This window comes from Capra hircus, chromosome 25, assembly GCF_001704415.2.
Source record: "Capra hircus breed San Clemente chromosome 25, ASM170441v1, whole genome shotgun sequence".
Classification (NCBI taxonomy): Eukaryota; Metazoa; Chordata; class Mammalia; order Artiodactyla; family Bovidae; genus Capra; species Capra hircus.
Genome location: NC_030832.1, coordinates 18,989,029 through 19,012,009, shown reverse-complemented (window position 1 = coordinate 19,012,009; position 22,981 = coordinate 18,989,029). Strand labels below are relative to the sequence as shown.

The 22,981-nt window shown below is 38.5% G+C and overlaps 2 protein-coding genes across 2 annotated transcripts in view; both read right to left on the bottom strand.

Annotated features, from left to right (window-relative positions):
• LOC102180560 (ATP-binding cassette sub-family A member 3-like) overlaps window positions 1-9,569 on the bottom strand; it is a 268,750-nt gene extending 259,181 nt beyond the window's left edge. The window contains exon 1 of the mRNA XM_018039865.1: window positions 9,536-9,569. Coding sequence (XP_017895354.1) covers window positions 9,536-9,569 — 34 coding nt within the window. The remainder of the gene's footprint in view (window positions 1-9,535) is intronic.
• LOC106503575 (putative uncharacterized protein CRYM-AS1) lies at window positions 20,515-21,260 on the bottom strand. The gene is made up of 2 exons (XM_018040972.1): window positions 21,183-21,260; window positions 20,515-20,836 (listed from the first exon to the last, which is right to left on the bottom strand). The coding sequence occupies exons 1-2, from the start codon at window positions 21,240-21,242 to the stop codon at window positions 20,576-20,578; spliced, it is 321 nt and encodes a 106-aa protein (XP_017896461.1). The 5' UTR covers window positions 21,243-21,260; the 3' UTR covers window positions 20,515-20,575.

Here is a 22,981-nt window from a genome sequence, read left to right as displayed (position 1 = left end):
AAAAATGTATATCCATGCCAACAAAGGTCCGTCTAGTCAAGGCTATGGTTTTTCCAGTGGTCATGTATGGATGTGAGAGTTGGACTGTGAAGAAAGCTGAGCACCGAAGAATTGATGCTTTTGAATTGTGGTGTTGAAGAAGACTCTTGAGAGTCCCTTGGACTGCAAGGAGATCCAACCAGTCCATTCTGAAGGAGATCAACCCTGGGATTTCTTTGGAGGGAATGATGCTGAAGCTGAAACTCCAGTACTTTGGCCACCTCATGCGAAGAGTTGACTCATTGGAAAAGACTCTGATGCTGGGAGGGATTGGGGGCAGGAGGAGAAGGGGACAACAGAGGATGAGATGGCTGGATGGCATCACTGACTTGATGGATGTGAGTCTGAGTGAACTCCAGGAGTTGGTGATGGACAGGGAGGCCTGGCGTGCTGCAATTCATGAGGTCGCAAAGAGTCAGACACGACTGAGTGACTGAACTGAACTGATCCATGTTCAAGGATTTAAAGAAAGCCACATTGTGAAAATGTAAAAATTGACATATAGAGCCAATGCAACTCTAATAAAATTCCAAATAGAATTTTTATGTAATGTTAGAAGCTGATTCTTAAACTTGTATAGAAATACAAAGGTGGGGGGCGGTCCTAAGATGGCGGAGAAATAGGACGGGAAGACCACTTTCTCCCTCACAAATTCCTCAAAAGAACATTTCAACGCTGAGCAAACTCCACAAAACAACTTCTGAAGGCTGGCAGAGGACATCAGGCAACCACAAAAGCAGACCATTGTCTTCAAAAACAGGTAGCAAAAAATATAAAAGATGAAAAAGGAGACAAAGGAGGTGGTGAGGGAGCTCTGTCCCGGGAAGGGAAGCCTGTCCTGGGAAGGGGATTTTAAGAAGAGAGGTTTCCAAACACCAGGAAACACTCTTCCTGCCGAGTCTGTGGCAAGCCTTGGAAACACAGAGGGCAACATAACAGGAAGGAAAAATAAATAAATAATTAAAACCAACAGATTACAAGCCCAACAGTAACTCCCCCAGCGGAAAAGCAGCACAGACGCCTGCATCCGCCACTAACAAGTGGGGGCAGGGCAGGGAAGCGCAGGAGGCGTGGGCTGCAGTGCTTTGTAAGAATTGGGCAGGAATGCCCCACTCGCAACCAGAACGATCTAACTTGGGCTAACAAACCAGACTGTGGGATAGCTACCACGCGAAAAGCTCGAACATAAGACACCGCCAGGACCATGCACAGAACAAAGGACGGAACGGAAAAAGCTGGCTGCAGACCATCTCGCACTGGGGACAGGCAGCCAGAGCCGTAAGGGCTGGAAAGGGGAAATTGCAGACCCAGAGAGACTTTACCTACCAAACTGCAAGCAGGCTTCTTTGCTAAGACTTCTCGGGGTGCTGGAAGTCACCATCTGCCTCACAAGGGGCGCCAGTGGTCCACCCAGAAAACTGAGCAGCAGAAGTGGAAAAGGCGACAAGTCGCAGAGACCGAGCTCACCAAACTCCTGAGCTACTCGGACCTGGGAAGGGCACAAAACGCAGTCCCAACTGAATCTGTGCCTCTGAGGGCTACCTGAGTGCCGAACCTGAGCGGCTTAGACTAGGGAGGTGCACGCAGCCTAGGGCCAGCCCCAGACGGTTCCCAGCTGAGCATTGTAGAGCCGGAGTGGGTTGTGCACCTCGAGAAGGGACAGGTCCAGCGGGGCTGAGACACTGTGTGCTCACGATAGTGCTATTTGTTCGCAGCATCCCCCCTTCCCCACAGCGCGACTGAACTAGTGAGCCTAAAAAACCAGCATAAAGAAGAAGTTAAACAGAGGAAACTGCCTTGGAAGTGACCCCACACTGCCCACAACATCAGAGAAGGGCCAGAAATATTTTTACTATTTTAAAAGTCATTCCTTTTTAATTTTTTTCTAATTTTTTGAAATTGTTAAGTCTTCTATTTCTCCTCTAATTTTTATTTCTATAACATACTATTACTTTTCAAAAAAAAAAAGGACTTTTTTTTTTTAAGGCAAACACCATATATAGTCTTTGGGTGGTTGTTGGTGGTGTTCTTTAATAATTCTTGTGGCTTTTTTTTTTTCTTTTCTTTTTTCCTTTTCCCATCTGCTTCTTTTCTTTAATATTGTATTTTTGAAAATCCAACCTCTACTCTAGATTTTTAATCTTTGCTTTTTGGTTTTCGTTGTCAATTTTGTACATTTAAAAACCCAAACTTCACTACCCAATTTTACCTGAGAGTAAGATTACTGGCTTGACCACTCTCTCCTCCTTTGGACTCTCCTTTTTCTCCACCAGGTGGCCTCTGTCTCTTTCTTCCCCCATCTCTTCTCTATCCAACTCTGTGAATCTCTGTGTGTTCCAGACGGTGGAGAACACCTAAGGAACTGGTTACTGGCAGGATTTGTCTCTCTCCTTCTCATTCCTCTCTCTTATCCTCCTGGCCACCTCTGTCTACTTCCTCCCTTTCCTCTTCCCTGTATAACTCCGTAAATACCTCTGAGCGGTCCAGACTATGGAGTGCACATAAGGAAGTGACTACTGGCTAGCGTGCTTTCTCCTCTTTTGATCTCACTGCATCTCATTCCAGTCACCTCTAACTACCCCCTCCCTCTTCTCTTCTTGTAACTCAGTGAACCTCTCTGGGTGTCCCTCAATGTGGAGAAACTTTTCATCTAGATCATAAAACCTAGATGTTTTATCATCAGTGCTGTATAAATGGAGAAGTCTAGAGGCTAGTGTAAAAATAAAACTGAAAACCAGAAGCAGGAGGCTTAAGTCCAAAGCCTGAAAACATCAGAGAACTCCTGAATTCAAGGAACATTAAGCAATAGGAGCTCATCAAATGCCTTCATACCTACACTGAAACCAAGCTCCACCCAAGGGCCAACAAGCTCCAGAATAAGACATACCACACAAATTCTCCAGCAACACAGGAACACACCCTTGAGCTTCAATATACAGGCAGCTCAAAGTTACTCCAAAACCTTTGACGTCTCATAACCCATTACTGGTCACTCCACTGCACTCCAGAGAGAAGAAACCCAGCTCCACCCACCAGAACTCCAACACAAGCCTTCCTAACCAGGAAACCTTGACAAGCCACTGATACAACCCCACCCACAGTGAGGAAGCTCCATAATAAAAAGAACTCCACAAATTACCAGGATATAAAAAGGCCACCCCAAACGCAGCAATATAACCAAGATGAAGAGACAGAGGAATACTCAGCAGGTAAAGGAACAGGAGAGTTGCCCACCAAACCAAACAAAAGAGGAAGAGGTAGGGAATCTACCTGAGAAAGAATTCCGAATATTGATAGTGAAAATGATCCAAAATCTTTAAATCAAAATGGAATCACAGATAAATAGCCTGGAGACAAGGATTGAGAAGATGCAAGAAAGGTTTAACAAGGACCTAGAAGAAATAAAAAAGAGTCAATATATAATGAATAATGCAATAAATGAGATCAGAAACACTCTGGAGGCAACAAATAGTAGAATAACGAAGGCAGAAGATAGGATTAGTGAAATAGAAGATAGAATGGTAGAAATAAATGAATCAGAGAGGAAACAAGAAAAATGAATTAAAAGAAACGAGGACAATCTCAGAGACCTCCAGGACAATATGAAATGCTCCAACATTCGAATTATAGGAGTCCCAGAAGAAGAAGACAAAAAGAAAGATCATGAGAAAATCCTTGAGGAGATAATAGTTGAAAACTTCCCTAAAATGGGGAAGGAAATAATCACCCAAGTCCAAGAAACACAGAGAGTTCCAAATAGGATAAACCCAAGGCGAAACACAAGACACATATTAATCAAATTAACAAAGATCAAACACAAAGAACAAATATTAAAAGCAACAAGGGAAAAACAACAAATAACACACAAGGGGATTCCCATAAGGATAACAGCTGATCTTTCAATAGAAACTCTTCAGGCCAGGAGGGAATGGCAAGACATACTTAAAGTGATGAAAGAAAATAACCTACAGCCCAGATTACTGTACCCAGAAAGGATCTCATTCAAATACGAAGGAGAAATCAAAAGCTTTACAGACAAGCAAAAGCTGAGAGAATTCAGCACCACCAAACCAGCTCTCCAACAAATGCTAAAGGACATTCTCTAGACAGGAAACACAAAAAGGGTGTATAAACCCGAACCCAAAACAATAAAGTAAATGGTAACGGGATCATACTTATCAATAATTACCTTAAACGTAAATGGGTTGAACGCCCCAACCAAAAGGCAAAGACTGGCCAAATGGATACAAAAACAAGACCCCTCTATATGCTGCTTACAAGAGACCCACCTCAAAACAAGGGACACATACAGACTGAAAGTGAAGGGCTGGAGAAAGATATTCCACGCAAATAGAGACCAAAAGAAAGCAGGAGTGGCAATACTCATATCCGATAAAATAGACTTTAAAACAAAGGCTGTGAAAAGAGACAAAGAAGGCCACTACATAATGATTAAAGGATCAATCCAAGAAGAAAATATAACAATTATAAATATATATGCACCCAATATAGGAGCACTGCAATATGTAAGACAAATGCTAACAAGTATGAAAGGGGAAATTAACAATTACACAATAATAGTGGGAGACCTTAATACCCCACTCACACCTATGGACAGATCAACTAAACAGAAAATTAACAAAGAAACACAAACTTTAAATGATACAATAGACCAGTTAGACCTAATTGATATCTATAGGACATTTCACCCCAAAACAATGAATTTCACCTTTTTCTCAAGTGCACATGGAACCTTCTCCAGGATAGATCACATCCTGGGCCATAAATCTAAACTTGATAAATTCAAAAAAATCGAAATCATTCCAAGCATCTTTTCTGACCATAATGCATTAAGATTAGATCTCAATTACAGGAGAAAAGCTATTAAAATTCCAACATATGGAGGCTGAACAACACGCTTCTGAATAACCTACAAATCACAGAAGAAATCAAAAAAGAAATCAAAATATGCATAGAAATGAATGAAAATGAAAACACAACAACCCAAAACCTGTGGGACACTATAAAAGCAGTGCTCAGAGGAAAGTTCATAGCAATACAGGCATACCTCAAGAAACAAGAAAAAAGTCAAATAAATAACCTAACTCTACACCTAAAGCAACTAGAAAAGGGAGAAATGGAGAACCCCAGAGTTAGTAGAAGGAAGGAAACCTTAAAAATTAGGGCAGAAATAAATGCAAAAGAAACAAAAGAGACCATAGCAAAAATCAACAAAGCCAAAAGCTGGTTCTTTGAAAGGATAAATAAAATTGACAAAACATTAGCCAGACTCATCAAGAAGCAAAGAGAGAAAAATCAAATCAATAAAATTAGAAATGAAAATGGAGAGATCACAACAGACAACACAGAAATACAAAGGATCATAAGAGAGTACTATCAGCAGTTGTATGCCAATAAAATGGACAACGTGGAAGAAATGGACAAATTCTTAGAAAAGTACAATTTTCCAAAACTGAACCAGGAAGAAATAGAAAATCTTAACAGACCCATCACAAGCACAGAAATTGAAACTGTCATCAGAAATCTTCCAGCAAACAAAAGCCCAGGTCCAGACGGCTTCACAGCTGAATTGTACCAAAAATTTCGAGAAGAGCTAACACCTATCCTACTCAAACTCTTCCAGAAAATTGCAGAGGAAGGTAAACTTCCAAACTCATTCTATGAGGCCACCATCACCCTAATACCAAAACCTGACGAAGATACTACAAAAAAAGAAAACTACAGGCCAATATCACTTATGAACATAGATGCAAAAATCCTGAACAAAATTCTAGCAATCAGAATCCAACAACACATTAAAAAGATCATACGCCATGACCAAGTGGGCTTTATCCCAGGGATGCAAGGATTCTTCAATATCCGCAAATCAATCAATGTAATTCACCACATTAACAAGTTGAAAAATAAAAGCCATATGATTATCTCAATAGATGCAGAGAAGGCCTTTGACAAAATTCGACATCCATTTATGATGAAAACTCTCCAGAAAGCAGGAATAGAAGAAACATACCTCAACATAATAAAAGCTATATATGACAAACCCACAGCAAACATTATCCTCAATGGTGAAAAACTGAAAGCATTTCCCCTAAAGTCAGGAACAAGACAAGGGTGCCCACTTTCACCGCTACTATTCAACATAGTTCTGGAAGTTTTGGCCACAGCAATCAGAGCAGAAAAAGAAATAAAAGGAATCCAGATTGGAAAAGAAGAAGTAAAACTGTCACTGTTTGCAGATGACATGATCCTCTACATAGAAAACCCTAAAGACTCCACCAGAAAATTACTAGAGCTAATCAATGAATATAGTAAAGTTGCAGGATATAAAATCAACACACAGAAATCCCTTGCATTCCTATACACGAATAATGAGAAAGTAGAAAAAGAAATTAAGGAAACAATTCCATTCACCATTGCAATGAAAATAATAAAATACTTAGGAATATATCTACCTAAAGAAACTAAAGACCTATATATAGAAAACTATAAAACACTGTTGAAAGATATCAAAGAGGACACTAATAGATGGAGAAATATACCATGTTCATGGATTGGAAGAATCAATATAGTGAAAATGAGCATACTACCCAAAGCAATTTACAAATTCAATGCAATCCCTATCAAGCTACCAGCGATATTTTTCACAGAACTAGAAAAAATAATTTCAAGATTTGTATGGAAATACAAAAAACGTCGAATAACCAAAGCAATCTTGAGAAAGAAGAATGGAACTGGAGGAATCAACTTGCCTGACTTCAGGCTCTATTACAAAGCCACAGTTATCAGGACAGTATGGCACTGGCACAAAGACAGAAATATAGATCAATGGAACAAAATAGAAAGCCCAGAGATAAATCCACACACATATGGACACCTTATCTTTGACAAAGGAGGCAAGAATAGACAATGGAGTAAAGACAATCTCTTTAACAAGTGGTGCTGGGAAAACTGGTCAACCACTTGTAAAAGAATGAAACTAGATCACTTTCTAACACCACACACAAAAATAAGCTCAAAATGGATTAAAGATCTAAATGTAAGATCAGAAACTATAAAACTCCTAGAGGAGAACATAGGCAAAACACTCTCAGACATAAATCACAGCAGGATCCTCTATGATCCACCTCCCAGAATTCTGGAAATAAAAGCAAAAAGAAACAAATGGGATCTAATTAAAATTAAAAGCTTCTGCACAACAAAGGAAAATATAAGCAAGGTGAAAAGACAGCCTTCTGAATGGGAGAAAATAATAGCAAATGAAGCAACTGACAAACAACTAATCTCAAAAATATGCAAGCAACTTATGCAGCTCAATTCCAGAAAAATAAACGACCCAATCAAAAAATGGGCCAAAGAACTAAATAGACATTTCTCCAAAGAAGACATACGGATGGCTAACAAACACATGAAAAGATGCTCAACATCACTCATTATTAGAGAAATGCAAATCAAAACCACAATGAGGTACCACTTCACACCAGTCAGAATGGCTGCGATCCAAAAATCTGCAAGCAATAAATGCTGAAGAGGGTGTGGAGAAAAGGGAACCCTCCTACACTGTTGGTGGGAATGCAAACTAGTACAGCTACTATGGAGAACAGTGTGGAGATTCCTTAAAAAATTGCAAATAGAAATGCCTTATGACCCAGCAATCCCACTGCTGGGCATACACACCAAGGAAACCAGAATTGAAAGAGACACATGTACCCCAGTGTTCATCACAGCACTGTTTATAATAGCCAGGACATGGAAACAACCTAGATGTCCATCAGCAGATGAATGGATAAGAAAGCTGTGGTACATATACACAATGGAGTATTACTCAGCTGTTAAAAGGAATACATTTGAATCAGTTCTGATGAGATGGATGAAACTGGAGCCGATTGTACAGAGTGAAGTAAGCCAGAAAGAAAAACACCAATACACTATACTAACACATATATATGGAATTTAGAAAGATGGCAATGACGACCCTGTATGCAAGACAGCAAAAAAGACACAGATGTGTATAACGGACTTTTGGACTCAGAGGGAGAGGGAGAGGGTGGGATGATTTGGGAGAATGGCATTGAAACATGTATACTATCATGTAAGAATTAAATCGCCAGTCTATGTCTGACGCAGGATACAGCATGCTTGGGGCTGGTGCACGGTGATGACCCAGAGAGACGTTATGGGGAGGGAGGTGGGAGGGTGGTTCATGTTTGGGAACCCATGTACACCCGTGGTGGATTCATGTCAATGTATGGCAAAACCAATACAGTATTGTAAAGTAAAATAAAGTAAAAATAAAAATTAAAAAGAAATAAAATAAAAATAAGAAAGTGGGTAAAAAAAAAAAAAGAAAAGAAATACAAGGGTGAAGAACAAGGTGAGATGGCTTCCCCTACAGGCTATCAGAACGTGATAAAATTATAGTGATTAAGATAGAATCAGACTGACACTGAATATACAAATAGACCAATAGAACTCATAAATACATTCATAAATATACAGAACATTAATTTATGATAAAATTGGAAATACAGAGTAGTAGGTAAAGAGTGGTCTTTTCCATTAAAAAGTAAGAAGTCAAATGAATATTCAAATGGGAATAAACGAAATCCCATATCATTAAAAACAAAAGTTCCTTATATATTATAGATATCTATGCAAAACAAAAAAAAAACCCCGAAATACCCATGTCAGGGAGGGTAAGTCTTCCAAACAGAACACAAAGAACAATAAACTCTAAGGATAAGATTGATATATTAGGCTTTTTAAAATTAAGAATTGCTATAAGTTGCCACCAGTGGTAAAGAACTGGCCTGCCAATGCATGAGACATAAGAGATGTAGGTTTGCTCTCTGGGTCAGAAAGATTCCCTGGAAGAGGGCATGGCAACCCAATCCAGTATTCCCAATCCAGTCCTAAATATTCACTGGAAGCACTGATGCTGAAGCCGAAACTCCAATACTTTGGCTACCTCATGTGAAGAACTGACTCATTGGAAAAGACTCTGATGTTGGGAAAGATTGAAGGCAGAAGGAGAAGCGGATGACAGAAGATGAGATTGTTGGATGGCATCACCGACTTGATGGACGTGAGTTTGAAGAAGCTCTGGGAGTTGGTGATGGACAGGAAAGCCTGGCATGCTGCAGTCCATAGGATCGCAAAGAGCTGGACAAGACTGGAGCAACTGAACTAAACTGAACTGATTCTTTTCCATTATTGTATATTATTGTATACTACAGTATACTGAATATATTTTCCTGAGCTATATGGTAGGTCCTTATTCATTATACATTCTGTATATACTAATTTGCATCTGCTAATCCCAAATTCCCAGTCCTCCATCCTCCACCCTCCTCCCCCTTGGCAATGACAAGTCTGTTCTCTGTAAGTCTGTTTGGTCTCATAGATATATTTCTTTGTGTTGTGTTTTAGATTCCACATGTTATAGTATATGGTATTTGTCTTTCTCTCTCTGACTTACTTCTCTTAGTATGATAAGGTCTAAATTCACCCATGTTGCTTCAAATGATATTATTTCATTCTTTTTTAAGACTGAGTAATTTTGCCTTATATATGTATATATACAATGACATATAGATAATGGCATATATATAATATATATAATGTCATATAATATATATATATATATATATGACATCTTTACCCATACATATGTCAATGAACATTTAGTTTGTTTCCTCTTGGTTACTGTAAATAGTGTTACAATGAACATATGGATGCGTGTGTCTTTGAATTATAGTTTTGTCTGGGTATATGCTACCAGGAGTGGAATTGCCTACCATATGGAAACTCTGTTTTTCGTTTTTTCAGGAGCCTCCATACTGTTTTCCATACTGTCTGAACCAATTTACATTTCTACCAACAGTGTTAGAGAGTTTCTTTTTGTTCACAACCTCACCAATACTTATTATTTGTAGACTATTAAATAATGTCCACTCTGACAATTGTGAGATGATAACTTATTACCATTTTGATTTGCATTTCTCTAATAATTAGCAATGTTTTGAGCATCTTTTCATGGGTTTTAGGCCATTTGTATGTTTTTCTTGGAGAAATGTCTATTTAGATCTTCTCCCCATTTTTTGATTGACTTTTGATTGTTTGTTGTTGAGTTCTATGAGCTATTAGTATGTTTTGGATTAAGGCTTTGTCAGTTGCATTATTTGCAAACATTTCCTCCCAGCCTTTACATTTTGTTTAAGATTTCCTTTGCTATACAAAAATTTATAAGTTTGATTAGGTTCCATTTGTTTATTTTTGCTTTTATTTTTATTGCCTTGGGGAACTGATCTGAGAAAATATTGGTATACTTTATGTCATTTGCCTACATTCTCTTCTAGGAATTTTATGGTGTCCTCTTACATTTAAGTTTTTAAGTCATTTTGAGTTTATTTTTGTGCATAGTGTGAGGATGTTTTGTTAACTTCTTTGATTTACGTGTGGCTGTTCAGCTTTTCCAACACCACTTGCTGAAGACAATGTTTTTTCCTCATTGTATATTCTACCTCCTTTGTCAAGGATTAATCGTCCATAGGTGTGTGAGTTTATTTTTCTCTATTCTGTTCCAGTGATTCATAGTCTATGTTTTGGTGAGTAGCATGCTGTTTTCATTATTTTAGCTTTGCGCTATTGTCTGATGACTGGAAGGGTTATGCCTCCTGCTTTGTTCTTTTCCCTCAAGATTGCATTGGTAATTCTCAGTCTATTATGTTTCCACATAAATTTTAAAATAATTTGTTCTAGTTCTGTGGGTAATTTGATAGGATCACATTAAATCCATAGATTGCTTTGGGTAGTATGCCATTTTAAATTCTTCAAATCCAGGAGTGTGGGATATCTTTCCCTTTCTTTGAATTATCTTTAGTTTCCTTTATTAATGTTTCATCAGCATATAAATCTTTCACCTCCTTGGTCAGTATTTTTTATGTGATTTTTAAGGGAATTGTTTATTTGCACTTGCTTTTCCTAACTTTTTGGAGAATTTCTGCATATGTATTCATCAAGTATAATATATTGGCCTGTAATTTTCTTTTACGCTAGTGTCTTTATCAGGTTTTGCTATCAGGGTGATGGTGTCTTCATAGAATGTCTTTGAAAGCATTCCTTCCTCTTCAGTCTTTTGGAAGAGTTCAAGAATGATTGGTATAAGTACTTCTTTTTATGTCTGGTAGAATTCTCCTGAAAGACATCTGACCCCTGACTTTGTTTGGAGGGAGCTTTTTTTTAAGAGAACTATTTTATTTCTAGAGATTGATCTGTTGAAGTTATCAATTTCTTTTATTGATTTCATTTTTGTGGGTTGTATGTTTCTTAAAAGTTGTCCATTTCTTCTAGGTTGTAAAATTTGTTTCTTGTATAATTGCTCATAAAATTCTCTTATGGTTTTCCATAATTCTGTGGCATCAGTTGTGATTTCTCCTCTTTCATTTCTTATTTTGTTTATTTGGATCTTCTCTTTCCTTCTTGATGAGCCTGGACAGAGGTTTGTCAACATTGTTTACTCTTCAAAGAACCAGCTCTTGATTTTACTGACTGTTTTTTTAATGTCCATTTCATTTTTTTCCTCTCTAATTTTATTATCTCCTTCCTTCTGCTGACTTTACATTTTATTTGTTCTTTTTCTAATTAATTAAGGTGGTGAGTTCAGTTCAGTTCAGTTCAGTTGTTCAGTCATGTCCGACTCTTTGCTATCCCATGAATCGCAGCACGCCAGGCCTCCCTGTCCATCACCAACTTCTGGAGTTCACTCAGACTCACGTCCATCGAGTCAGTGATGCCATCCAGCCATCTCATCCTCGGTCGTCCCCTTCTCCTCCTGCCCCCAATCCCTCCCAGCATCAGAGTCTTTTCCAATGAGTCAACTCTTTGCATGAGGTGGCCAAAGTACTGGAGTTTCAGCTTTAGCATCGTTCCTTCCAAAGAAATCCCAGGGCTGATCTCCTTCAGAATGGACTGGTTGGATCTCTTTGCAGTCCAAGGGACTCTCAAGAGTCTTCTCCAACACCACAGTTCAAAAGCATCAATTCTTCCACGCTCAGCCTTCTTCACAGTCCAACTCTCAGATCCTTACATGACCACTGGAAAAACCATAGCCTTGACTACACAGACCTTTGTTGGCAAAGTAATGTCTCTGATTTTTAATATGCTGTCTAGGTTGGTCATAACTTTCCTTCCAAGGAGTAAGCGTCTTTTAATTTCATGGCTGCAGTCACCATCTGCAGTGATTTTAGAGCCCAAAAGATAAAGTCTGACACTGTTTCCACTGTTTCCCCGTCTATTTCCCATGAAGTGATGGGACCGGATGCCATGATCTTAGTGTTCTGAATGTTGAGCTTTAAGCCAACTTTTTCACTCTCCACTTTCACTTTCATCAAGAGGCTTTTTAGTTCCTCTTCACTTTCTTCCATAAGGGTGGTGTCATCTGCATATCTGAGGTTACTGATATTTCTCCCGGCAATCTTGATTCCAGCTTGTGTTTCTTCCAGCCCAGCGTTTCTCATGATGTACTCTGCATAGAAGTTAAATAAGCAGGGTGACAATATACAGCCTTGACGTACTCCTTTTCCTATTTGGAACCAGTCTGTTGTTCCATGACCAGTTCTAACTGTTGCTGCCTGACCTGCATACAGGTTTCTCAAGAGGCAGGTCAGGTGGTCTGGTATTCCCATCTCTTTCAGAATTTTCCACAGTTTTTTGGGATCCACACAGTCAAAGGCTTTGGCATAGTCAATAAATAGGAAATAGACGTTTTTCTGGAACTCTCTTGCTTTTTCGATGATTCAGTGGATGTTAGCAATTGGATCTCTGGTTCCTCTGCCTTTTCTAAAACAAGCTTGAACATCTGGAAGTTCATGGTTCATGTGTTGCTGAAGCCTGGCTTAGAGAATTTTGAGCATTACTTTACTAGCATGTGAGATGAGTGCAATTGTGTGGTAGTTAGTGGATTGGAATGAAAACTGACCTTTTCCAGTCCTGTGGCCACTGCTGAGTTTTCCAAATTTGCTGGCATATTATCTTCAGTTTCCTTTTTTTAAAATATAAATTTAATTGGAGGTTAATTACTTTACAACATTGTATTGGTTTTGCCATACATCAACATGAATCCGCCACAGGTGTACACATGTTCCCCATCCTGAACCCCCCTCCCTCCTCCCTCCCTGTACCATCCCTCTGGATCGTCTCAGTGCACCAGCCCCAAGCATCCAGTATCATGCATGAAACCTGGACTAGCTATTCGTTTCATTTATGATATTATACATGTTTCAATGCCATTCTCCCAAATCACCCCACCCTCTCCCTCTCCCACAGAGTCCAAAAGACTGTTCTATATAGCTTTGTCTCTTTTGTTGTCTCGCATACAGGGTTATTGTTACCATCTTTCTAAATTCTATATATATGCGTTAGTATACTGTATTGGTGTTTTTCTTTCTGGCTTGCTTCACTCTGTGTAGTAGGCTCCAGTTTCATCCACTTCATTAGAACTGATTCAAATGTATTCTTTTTAATGGCTGAGTTATATTCCATTTTGTATATGCACCACAGCTTTCTTATCCATTCATCTGATGATGGACATCTAGGTTGCTTCCATGTCCTGGCTATTATACACAATGCTGTGATGAACATTGGGGTACACGTGTTTCATGGTTATCAGCATATAGATCTTTCACCTCCTTGGTCAGTATTTTTTATGTGATTTTAAGGGAATTGTTTATTTGCATTTGCTTTTCCTAACTTTTTGGAGAATTTTTGCATATGTATTCATCAAATATAATATATTGGCCTATAATTTTCTTTTATGCTAGTGTCTTTATCAGGTTTTGCTATCAGGGTGATGGTGTCTTCATAGAATGTCTTTGAAAGCATTCCTTCCTCTTCAATCTTTTGGAAGAGTTCAGGAATGATTGGTTTAAGTACTTCTTTGTATGTCTGGTAGAATTCTCCTGAAAGACATGTGACCCCTGAATTTTGTTTGTAGGGAGCTTTTCTTTAAGAGTACTATTTTACTTCGAGAGATTGATCTGTTGAAGTTATCAATTTCTTTTATTGATTTCATTTTGGTGGGTTGCTTTTTTTTTTTTTTTTTTGGATGTAATGTCCTATAGATATCAAGACTAAGTATTCTATTGTATCATTTCGAATCTTTGGTGCCTTTTGGATCTGTCCATTGATATGAGTGAGGTGTTAAAATGAAGTGAAGTGAGTTTGCTCAGTCGTGTCTGACTCTTTGTGATCCCATGGACTGTAGCCTACCAGGCTTCTCCGTCCATGGGATTTTTCCAGGCAAGAATATTGGAGTGGGTTACCATTTCCTTCTCCAGGGAATCTTCCTGACCCAGGGATCAAATCCAGGTCTCCCACATTGGAGGCAGGCACTTTAACCTCTGAGCCCCTACTATTATTGCATTCTCATCAATTTCTTACTTCATGTCTGTTTTATGTATTTGGGTGCTTCTACATTAAGTGCACATATGTTGACAAGTATAATATCCTCCCCTTGTATGAATCCTTTTACCGTTATTTAGTGTCCTTCTTTTTCTTTCTGTCACTTGTTTTAAAGTTCATTTTTTCTGATTATGAGTATTGCAAACACTGCTTTCTTGCCATTTCCATGAATATTTTTTTTCCATCCCCTTACTTTCAATCTAGGTGTGTCCTTTGCCCCAAAGTGGGTCTCTTGTGGGCAGCATATTGTAGTCTCTTGTTTTGTTTTCTTTTTTTCTATCCAATCTGCCACTCTGTGTCTTTTGATTGGAGCATTTAGTCCACTGACTTTTAAGGTATGATAGATATGTATTTGTTGTATTTACTGGGTTTCCGTTGTAGCTCAGTCTGTAAAGAGTCTGATTGCAATGCAGGAGACCTGGGTTCGATCCTGGGTCAGGAAGATCCCCTGGAGAAGGAAATGGCAAGCCACCCCAGTATTCTTTCATGGAGTATCCTGTGGAGAGAGGAGTCTGGCAGGCTACAGTCTATGGGGTCACAAGAGTCGTACATGACTGAGTGACTAAACACACAGCAGCATGTATTTATAACTATTTTAAGCCTCGTTTTCCCATTGGCTTTATATTTCTTCTTATATCTTTCTTTTTCGTTTTTCTTTTTATGCTTTGGTGATTTTCTTTTGTTATTAGGCTTACATTCTCTTCTTTTTGGTTTTTATGAATCTATTGTATGCTTTTGATTTGTGGTTAAGGGAAGTATATTAAACCTTTCCTACATCTACTTGCTTTAGACTGGTAGTCACATAGGCTCAAAGATATTCTAGGGACAAAACAATCTACATTTTCTTACTCTCTTCCCCCATATTTTATGATTTTGATATCATCTTTTACATCTTCATGTCCATCCTTTTGCTGTTCCTGTGGTTATTTTTGTTCATTATTGCTTCTATAGAAATGTTTTGATTTTTAAATCTATATACTGGCTTATTTCAGGGCTTCCCTGGTAGTTCAGATGGTAAAGAATCAGCCTGGGTTCAGTCCTTGGATTAGGAAGACCTCCTGGAGAAGGAAATGATAACTCGCTCCAGTATTCTTGCCTGGAGAATTCCATGGACAGAGAAGCCTGGCAGGCTATATCCATGGGATTGCAAAGAGTCAGACACAACTGAGCAACTAACACTTTCACTATGTACTGGCTTATTTAAGTGATTTGCTTTCCAATTATGATTTCCTCTTTCGTATAGATTCTTATTTCTTTTTGATTTAGAGAAGACTAAATAAAAACTAAAGCTTCCTTCTTTAGGTTTAGGAAGCTTTCAGCCATAATTTTTCAAATATATTTTCAATCCTCTTTTTCTTTTTCTTCTGTGGCTCCTATTATGTGTAGATTGGCATGCTATATACTATCCCATAAGTCTCTTGTAATGTTATGATTCTTTTCAAAATTTGACTTTTTGTCTGTTGTTCTGACTGTCTGATTTCCATTACTGTATCTTCCAGATCACTTATGCATTCTTCTGCATTATTCATTCTGCTATTCATTGCTTTTAGCTCAGCTTTCATCTTGGCGAATGGTTCTCTAATTTTTCTTGTTTCCTTTTTATAGTTCCTATTTCCTTTTTATAGTAATCTGCATTTCTATCAATAAATTTTTTAAATTTCTTCAGAATTTTTATTATCTCCTTTTTAACTCAGTGTCTATTAGACTAGAGAGGTCTATTGTTTTAAAGAGGTCTATTGTTCTTCCTTTCAGAGGAGTTATCTTGATCTTTTAATTGGGAGTGGTTCCTCTGCCTCTTCATTTTACTTATACTTCTCCTGCTTAACGAGTTTAGGAGGAACAATTATCTACTGTGGTTTTAGAGGGCTGTTTTTATGTAGGAGTGTCCCTCTGCATAGCCTGTGTGGATTTAACCATTTTTGGTGTGAGAATTATTTTTTAGTGTAGCTGTCTGCCACCTCTTACTTCAGTGTGTGCTGGCCATTATCCTCCTGATAGAAAGTGTGACTGACATTGTGGTGACTAGAGCCTACACTGGATACTGATCAGGTTATCTTCTTTTACTCTGTGGTTGTCACTTCCCTGTCAAGGCTGGTTCTGTTCCCTAGCTGTTGGAGTAGACATACCCAGATTCATTTCTGAGCTGTTTCTTCAGTATGAGGTATGCTGGATTGGGGCTCTCCCACTAGGATAGAACAACTGAGTATTCTGCCAGGGCCGTTCACTGGATGAGTATACTCTGCTGTGTCACCTGTCACCCATTGTGTGGGCTCACAAAATGCACTGTTTCTGGCACTGCCCTTGGCCCCATCTCAGCCTCGAGAATGCTAGCAATCAGCCCTGGTGTCCCTCACGTGTTGTTTTCACAAGGCCATCAATGCAGATATGCTGAAGGCAGGTTCTAAGACCGCAGTAGTCATGCACCTAGACCTGCTTGTGGGAGCTATGCAGCCAGTCCAGACTCTATCCTGACCCTGCCCCCATATGTATGTGCCCACAAATACACAGCTGCTAAGGCCAGACCTGTCCTGTCCATAGGAACACCCATTGTCCACTCAGATGTCCTACATATGCTGAATTTACAAACTGGGGGTGGGCAGATAAGTAAATCTGAGATTTGCACAGCTGTGGGAAGAGATTTCAGACTTGCTTCCTAGGTCCCACTGCCCCTGCAGCTCAGCTGTGGTTTCAGCCTTGCCTCTGCACAGGATAAACCACTGAAGTCTGTTCCCAGAGCCCACCAAGGAGGTGGCTGGGGTATGGGAGCCCAAAGCCCGTAAAGACCAGGGCCAGCACATGGAGAAAGAAGCTGCATTGGCAACCCTACCCCTTCCTTCAAGCACCACTTAACAATGGCTTGTTGACCAGGCTTCTATAGTAGGCCCAGACTTCTTCAGACACCCTTGGTTGCTGCCTTACCACACTCCAGCCCCTTTTGGCTGTCTCTGTGCAACCAATAGAAAGCCTTTCCCTGGGTCTGTACTCTAAACACCAAGTTCAGCACCCAGCCCTTGTCTGTACCATGGACATGTATCTCAAGCTGAAGAGTTCAGGACAATGGCACAGCCCACCTGTTCAGGTCTCTCTCTGCTCTGCCCACCTACCAAAAGCTGGTTCTTGTGCTCTTCTCTGAGACTCTGATGCTTCCTTTCTGTCCCAGCTGATCTCTGCACCAGTGAGGGCGCTTCCCTTGGTATGAGAATCTTTCCTGTTTTTCAGCCCCCTATGGGGCACAGGTCCTTCATTGCTATATGTGGGCTTTCTCTAGTTGTGGTGAGCAGGGGCTACTTTCTAGTTGTAATGTGTAAGCTTCTCTTGTTACAGTGGCTCCTCTTATTGTGGAGCATGGGCTCGAGGGCACATGGACTTCAGTAGTTGCAGTGCATGAACTTAGCAGTTGTGGCTTGAAGGCTCTAGGGTGTGTGGGCTGAGTAGTTGTGGCACACAGGCCTAGCTGCCCCACAGGATATGATATCTTCCCAAACCAGGGATCAAACCCATGTTGCCTGCATTGGCAGGCAAATTCTTAACCACTGGACCACCAGGGAAGTCCAGTAGAAGTATTTTTAATGTACGTGTGGCATGAGGGCATGTATCTCCATGTCCTTCTACTCCACGGTCTTGATCAGAGCCCCTAGTAAGGTGTTTTTCTTAAGTTTTAATTCTTCATTTTTTTTTTTAATTTTAAAATCTTTAATTCTTACATGCATTCCCAAACATGAACCCCCCTCCCACCTGCCTCCCCATAACATCTCTCTGGGTCATCCCCATGCACCAGCCCCAAGCATCCTGTATCCTGCGTCAGACATAGACTGGCGATTTAATTCTTACATGATAGTATACATGTTAGAATGCCATTCTCCCAAATCATCCCACCCTCTCCCTCTCCCTCTGAGTCCAAAAGTCCGTTATACACATCTGTGTCTTTTTTCCTGTCTTGCATACAGGGTCGTCATTGCCATCTTCCTAAATTCCATATATATGTGTTAGTATACTGTATTGGTGTTTTTCTTTCTGGCTTACTTCACTCTGTATAATCGGCTCCAGTTTCATCCATCTCATCAGAACTGATTCAAATGAATTCTTTTTAATGGCTGAGTAATACTCCATTGTGTATATGTACCACAGCTTTCTTACCCATTCATCTGCTGATGGACATCTAGGTTGTTTCCATGTCCTGGCTATTATAAACAGCGCTGTGATGAACATTGGGGTACATGTGTCTCTTTCAGTTCTGGTTTCCTCGGTGTGTATGCCCAGAAGTGGGATTGCTGGGTCATAAGGTAGTTCTATTTGCAATTTTTTAAGGAATCTCCACACTGTTCTCCATAGTGGCTGTACTAGTTTGCATTCCCACCAACAGTGTAGGAGGGTTCCCTTTTCTCCATACCCTCTCCAGCATTTATTGCTTACAGATTTTTGGATCGCAGCCATTCTGACTGGTGTGAAGTGGTACCTCATTGTGGTTTTGATTTGCATTTCTCTGATAATGAGTGATGTTGAGCATCTTTTCATGTGTTTGTTAGCCATCCGTGTGTCTTCTTTGGAGAAATGTCTATTTAGTTCTTTGGCCCATTTTTTGATTGGGTCGTTTATTTTTCTGGAATTGAGCTGCATAAGTTGCTTGTATATTTTTGAGATGAGTTGTTTGTCAGTTGCTTCATTTGCTATTATTTTCTCCCATTCAGAAGGCTGTCTTTTCACCTTGCTTATATTTTCCTTTGTTGTGCAGAAGCTTTTAATTTTAATTAGATCCCATTTGTTTATTTTTGCTTTTATTTCCAGAATTCTGGGAGGTGGATCATAGAGGATCCTGCTGTGATTTATGTCAGAGAGTGTTTTGCCTATGTTCTCCTCTAGGAGTTTTATAGTTTCTGATCTTACATTTAGATCTTTAATCCATTTTTAATTCTTCAGTATAGCAGTAAAAACTGAATGTGGAAGTTTTCCAAATAAAGACTTTTACGTCTCTCTTCTTATAGTCATTAGGTTATTTTGCTAAGGAGTTAGTTCAACTGAAAATAAAAGAATGTATCAGAAATCATCAGGAAAGTTTCTCATCTTCCTTTCTTTTAAGTTAGCAGTTTATAAGGAGACATGTATTAAGCTATGCCACCATGTACCTTTAGCTCACCAGATCTCTATTCCAGTCTTCAGCAACACTCTCTCATGATGGCCTCAATATGACTGAATGACAATGTGTCTTAAACTTTTTCACTGATGGACCCATAATAGGAAAGCATAAGAAGTAGCAACCTGTTCTCTGTCCTCTACCTCCACAAACAGGGGTACTTGACAGGTAACCTAAACCAGCCCATCATAAGCACTAAAGTTCTTTGGAGAGTCATGGTTTATGTTTTTTAAGTTGATGGGAATTTCGCATTAAGTTACATAAACATAACACTTTAATTTTTAAAGATGGTCACTTAGATGACAAAGTATCTAGCCTTCCCTCCCATCTCAAAACCCTTGAAATGAAAAAAATGCATAATTTTAAAAACATATAACAGGATCAATCCATGAACACACATATGTCAAAGCATGAGACAAGACTGGAGGGATTCTTATCAAATTTCTGACAGTATTTTTAACTGTGGGGGACAACGAAGAGAAATTGGGTGCAGAGTAAAGAATGAAAGGACATAAGAATTGAATAAGTTTTCTGTAATTCTACACTGTTTTAATTTTCTCTCTAAATATAATCCTATATCACACTTAAGTAATATATTTTACAAAATGTAAAATCAGTGACCTCAAGTAAAGTTTATGCATCCAGGAAAGAACTACCAAATTTATTGTGAGGCTTTGTGTCCTTTTGACATACTCAGGAACTTACCTTAATTTAAGAAGTACAATCAGAGACAAAGATTTCGAATTATATAACTTGTCATCTAATTCTAAACAGTATATCTTGTTTAGGTGTGTTTGATTTTTTTTTTTACAAAGTTCATAACATTATATTTGAGATTAATGTACAAGTTATAAGGGTCACTGAAACATGCCTTCTCTACAGCAAATTAATAATTATTCTACAAAAATATTTTAAACATCACAATTTCTAACCTGTAAGGTTGGCATTTAAATCATTTTTCACTTTCTCAGTTATATTTTTTGCCACATCACTTCCAGAAGGCACGTAAACCAATTCAAATTCCTTTTTCTTATTAGTGAGGAAAGTGGGAAGTTGATTCAAGGGAAGAGACTGGAAAAAAGTAGCTTGTGTAAGTTCCCTTGTGGAATGCTTGCGCAGAAGCAAAATCAATGTACAGAACAGCACTGTCATGGAAATTTCCACAATTAAAGAAGCCATCTTCCGTTTCTACAAGAGAAACAAAATTATACTAATTAACTTTAGAGTATTATATGTGTGTACGTGTGTAGTTACACTTGTGTACATACATGTATACAATACATATATATATCATTCAACTTCATTCTACAAAATGAATGGTTCTCTGGATTGTCTTTTTCACCCTTTTCTCATTTTACTATTGATTTTATTGGTTTGCCCTATTGATACTCTTCAGATTTAGAAATCTACCTTCAGTCATGGAACGAAAGAGGAAAAATACCCATAAACTGAAATGAAATGAAGGGATTATTAAAATTTTTCTTTTCAAATTCATTAGCCTTTACAGCCATTTCTCAAAGATACCTCCACTTACCTTTAATATGAAATTTTTCCAGAGGAGGACGGCAAACTGGTTAAGCCACAAGGTATCCATTTTACCACAAAGAATGAAAGTTCAATACTAAAAAAGAAGAAATTTTTAAAATTTAGATTACCTGCCAAAATGTTAAGTTTAGTCAAGTAAAATGATTACTTCACTGTTCTACTCTTTTCATCAACCTTGAAAGATAATCTTTTAAAAAGCTTGAAATAAATACTTATCTGTTCTTTTTTATATTAATTCATTAAATTCATATCTAATGATCTTCTAACAAGTATGAAAATATTAGACAATAGAGATGCCAACATCAGTAAGTTGCAACTCCATGTTCACAAAGAAAAATGTAAACTGCAAATGCAAAATATTAGTTATTAAAAGGAGGGAGGGATGAACTGAAAGGGTAGTTTTGCTATGCATACACTATTACATATAAAATAGATAGCTAGTGGGAAGCTGCTGTATAGCACAAGGAGCTCAGCTTGGTGCTCTGTAATGACCTAGAGGGGTGGGATGGGAGGGTGAGTTTGGAAGGAGGTTCAAAAGGTAGGGGATACACACACACACACACACACACACACACACACACATTATACATACAGCTGATTCACTTTGTTGTATAGCAGAAACTAACACTACATTGTAAATCAATAATACTCCAACTAAAAAAAACAAAATATCAATTATTATTTTGATAGATTCTGAGAGAAATTCTCACAAAATATAATGTTGTTGAATATTTACTGCTTGTTTAATACATTTTTTGTGCCTTGTTCTATATTAAGCAATAAGTATATTTAAACAGTCATAATTTTTTCCTCATGGTGTAGATAGTAGGGCATAGTAACTAAAAATCTGAGATCAGAAGTTAGGGTTCTTGAGTTCAAATCCTATCTTTGATCAAAATTATTAACCTATGTCTGCTTATCACGAATAAAATCAGAAAAATTATAGTACTTATAAGGTTTTTCCCTTGGTGCCATTTGCTACCATGGCAGGGTTAACTAAAAGGCTATGAACTTTTAATTATCATAAAATATGCATAATATAAAATTTACCATTTTTAGATGTACACTTCAATGGCAGCAATCACATTCACACTGTTGTACAACCATCATAACCTAGTATTTCATAATCTTTAGTCCTTCATATAAGTGGAAACCCTTACCTGTGATAGTGACCTTTGTGACTGACTTATTTCACTTAGCATAAAATGTCTTCAAAGTTCATCCATATTGCAGTATGTCAGAATTTCCTTCCTATGCAGTAATTTTAACAGCCTCATTGGACTATCAAAGTTAGAAATGACTTCAAGAAAAATAAAGACGTGTTGTGTGTTACATTAATACTAAGAGGTGTTTTAAGTTCCCTCACTTTGAGTGAACCAAAAAGAGTAGCCAGGGGATATAAAGACCAAAACCAGAATTGGTACTTCTGAACTTTCAGTGGCAGGCAAAAAAGGAAGTGAGTGATTTCTGGCCAGAAGGCAAAAAATAAGAGTGTCTCAGAGAAACTGAAGGTACTGTGGAGACAGAGGAACAGGAGGAGCTCAGACTTGATCAGAGATTAAGTGATTCTGATCCTAGTTACTGTGCCAATCACTTTGATTACTGAACCATACAGACTCTGCCCAGGTCCCAGAAGGATCTAAAGAGAACAAGAGAATCTTTAAAAACTTCTTTGACATTGCAACCACAGGCCACAGAAGTGGTTTGGAATTTGTGGCTTAAACCTAACCAAGAAGGGTTGCCAGATAAAAGGGAGGATGTCCAGTTAAATATGAATTTCAGAAAAAT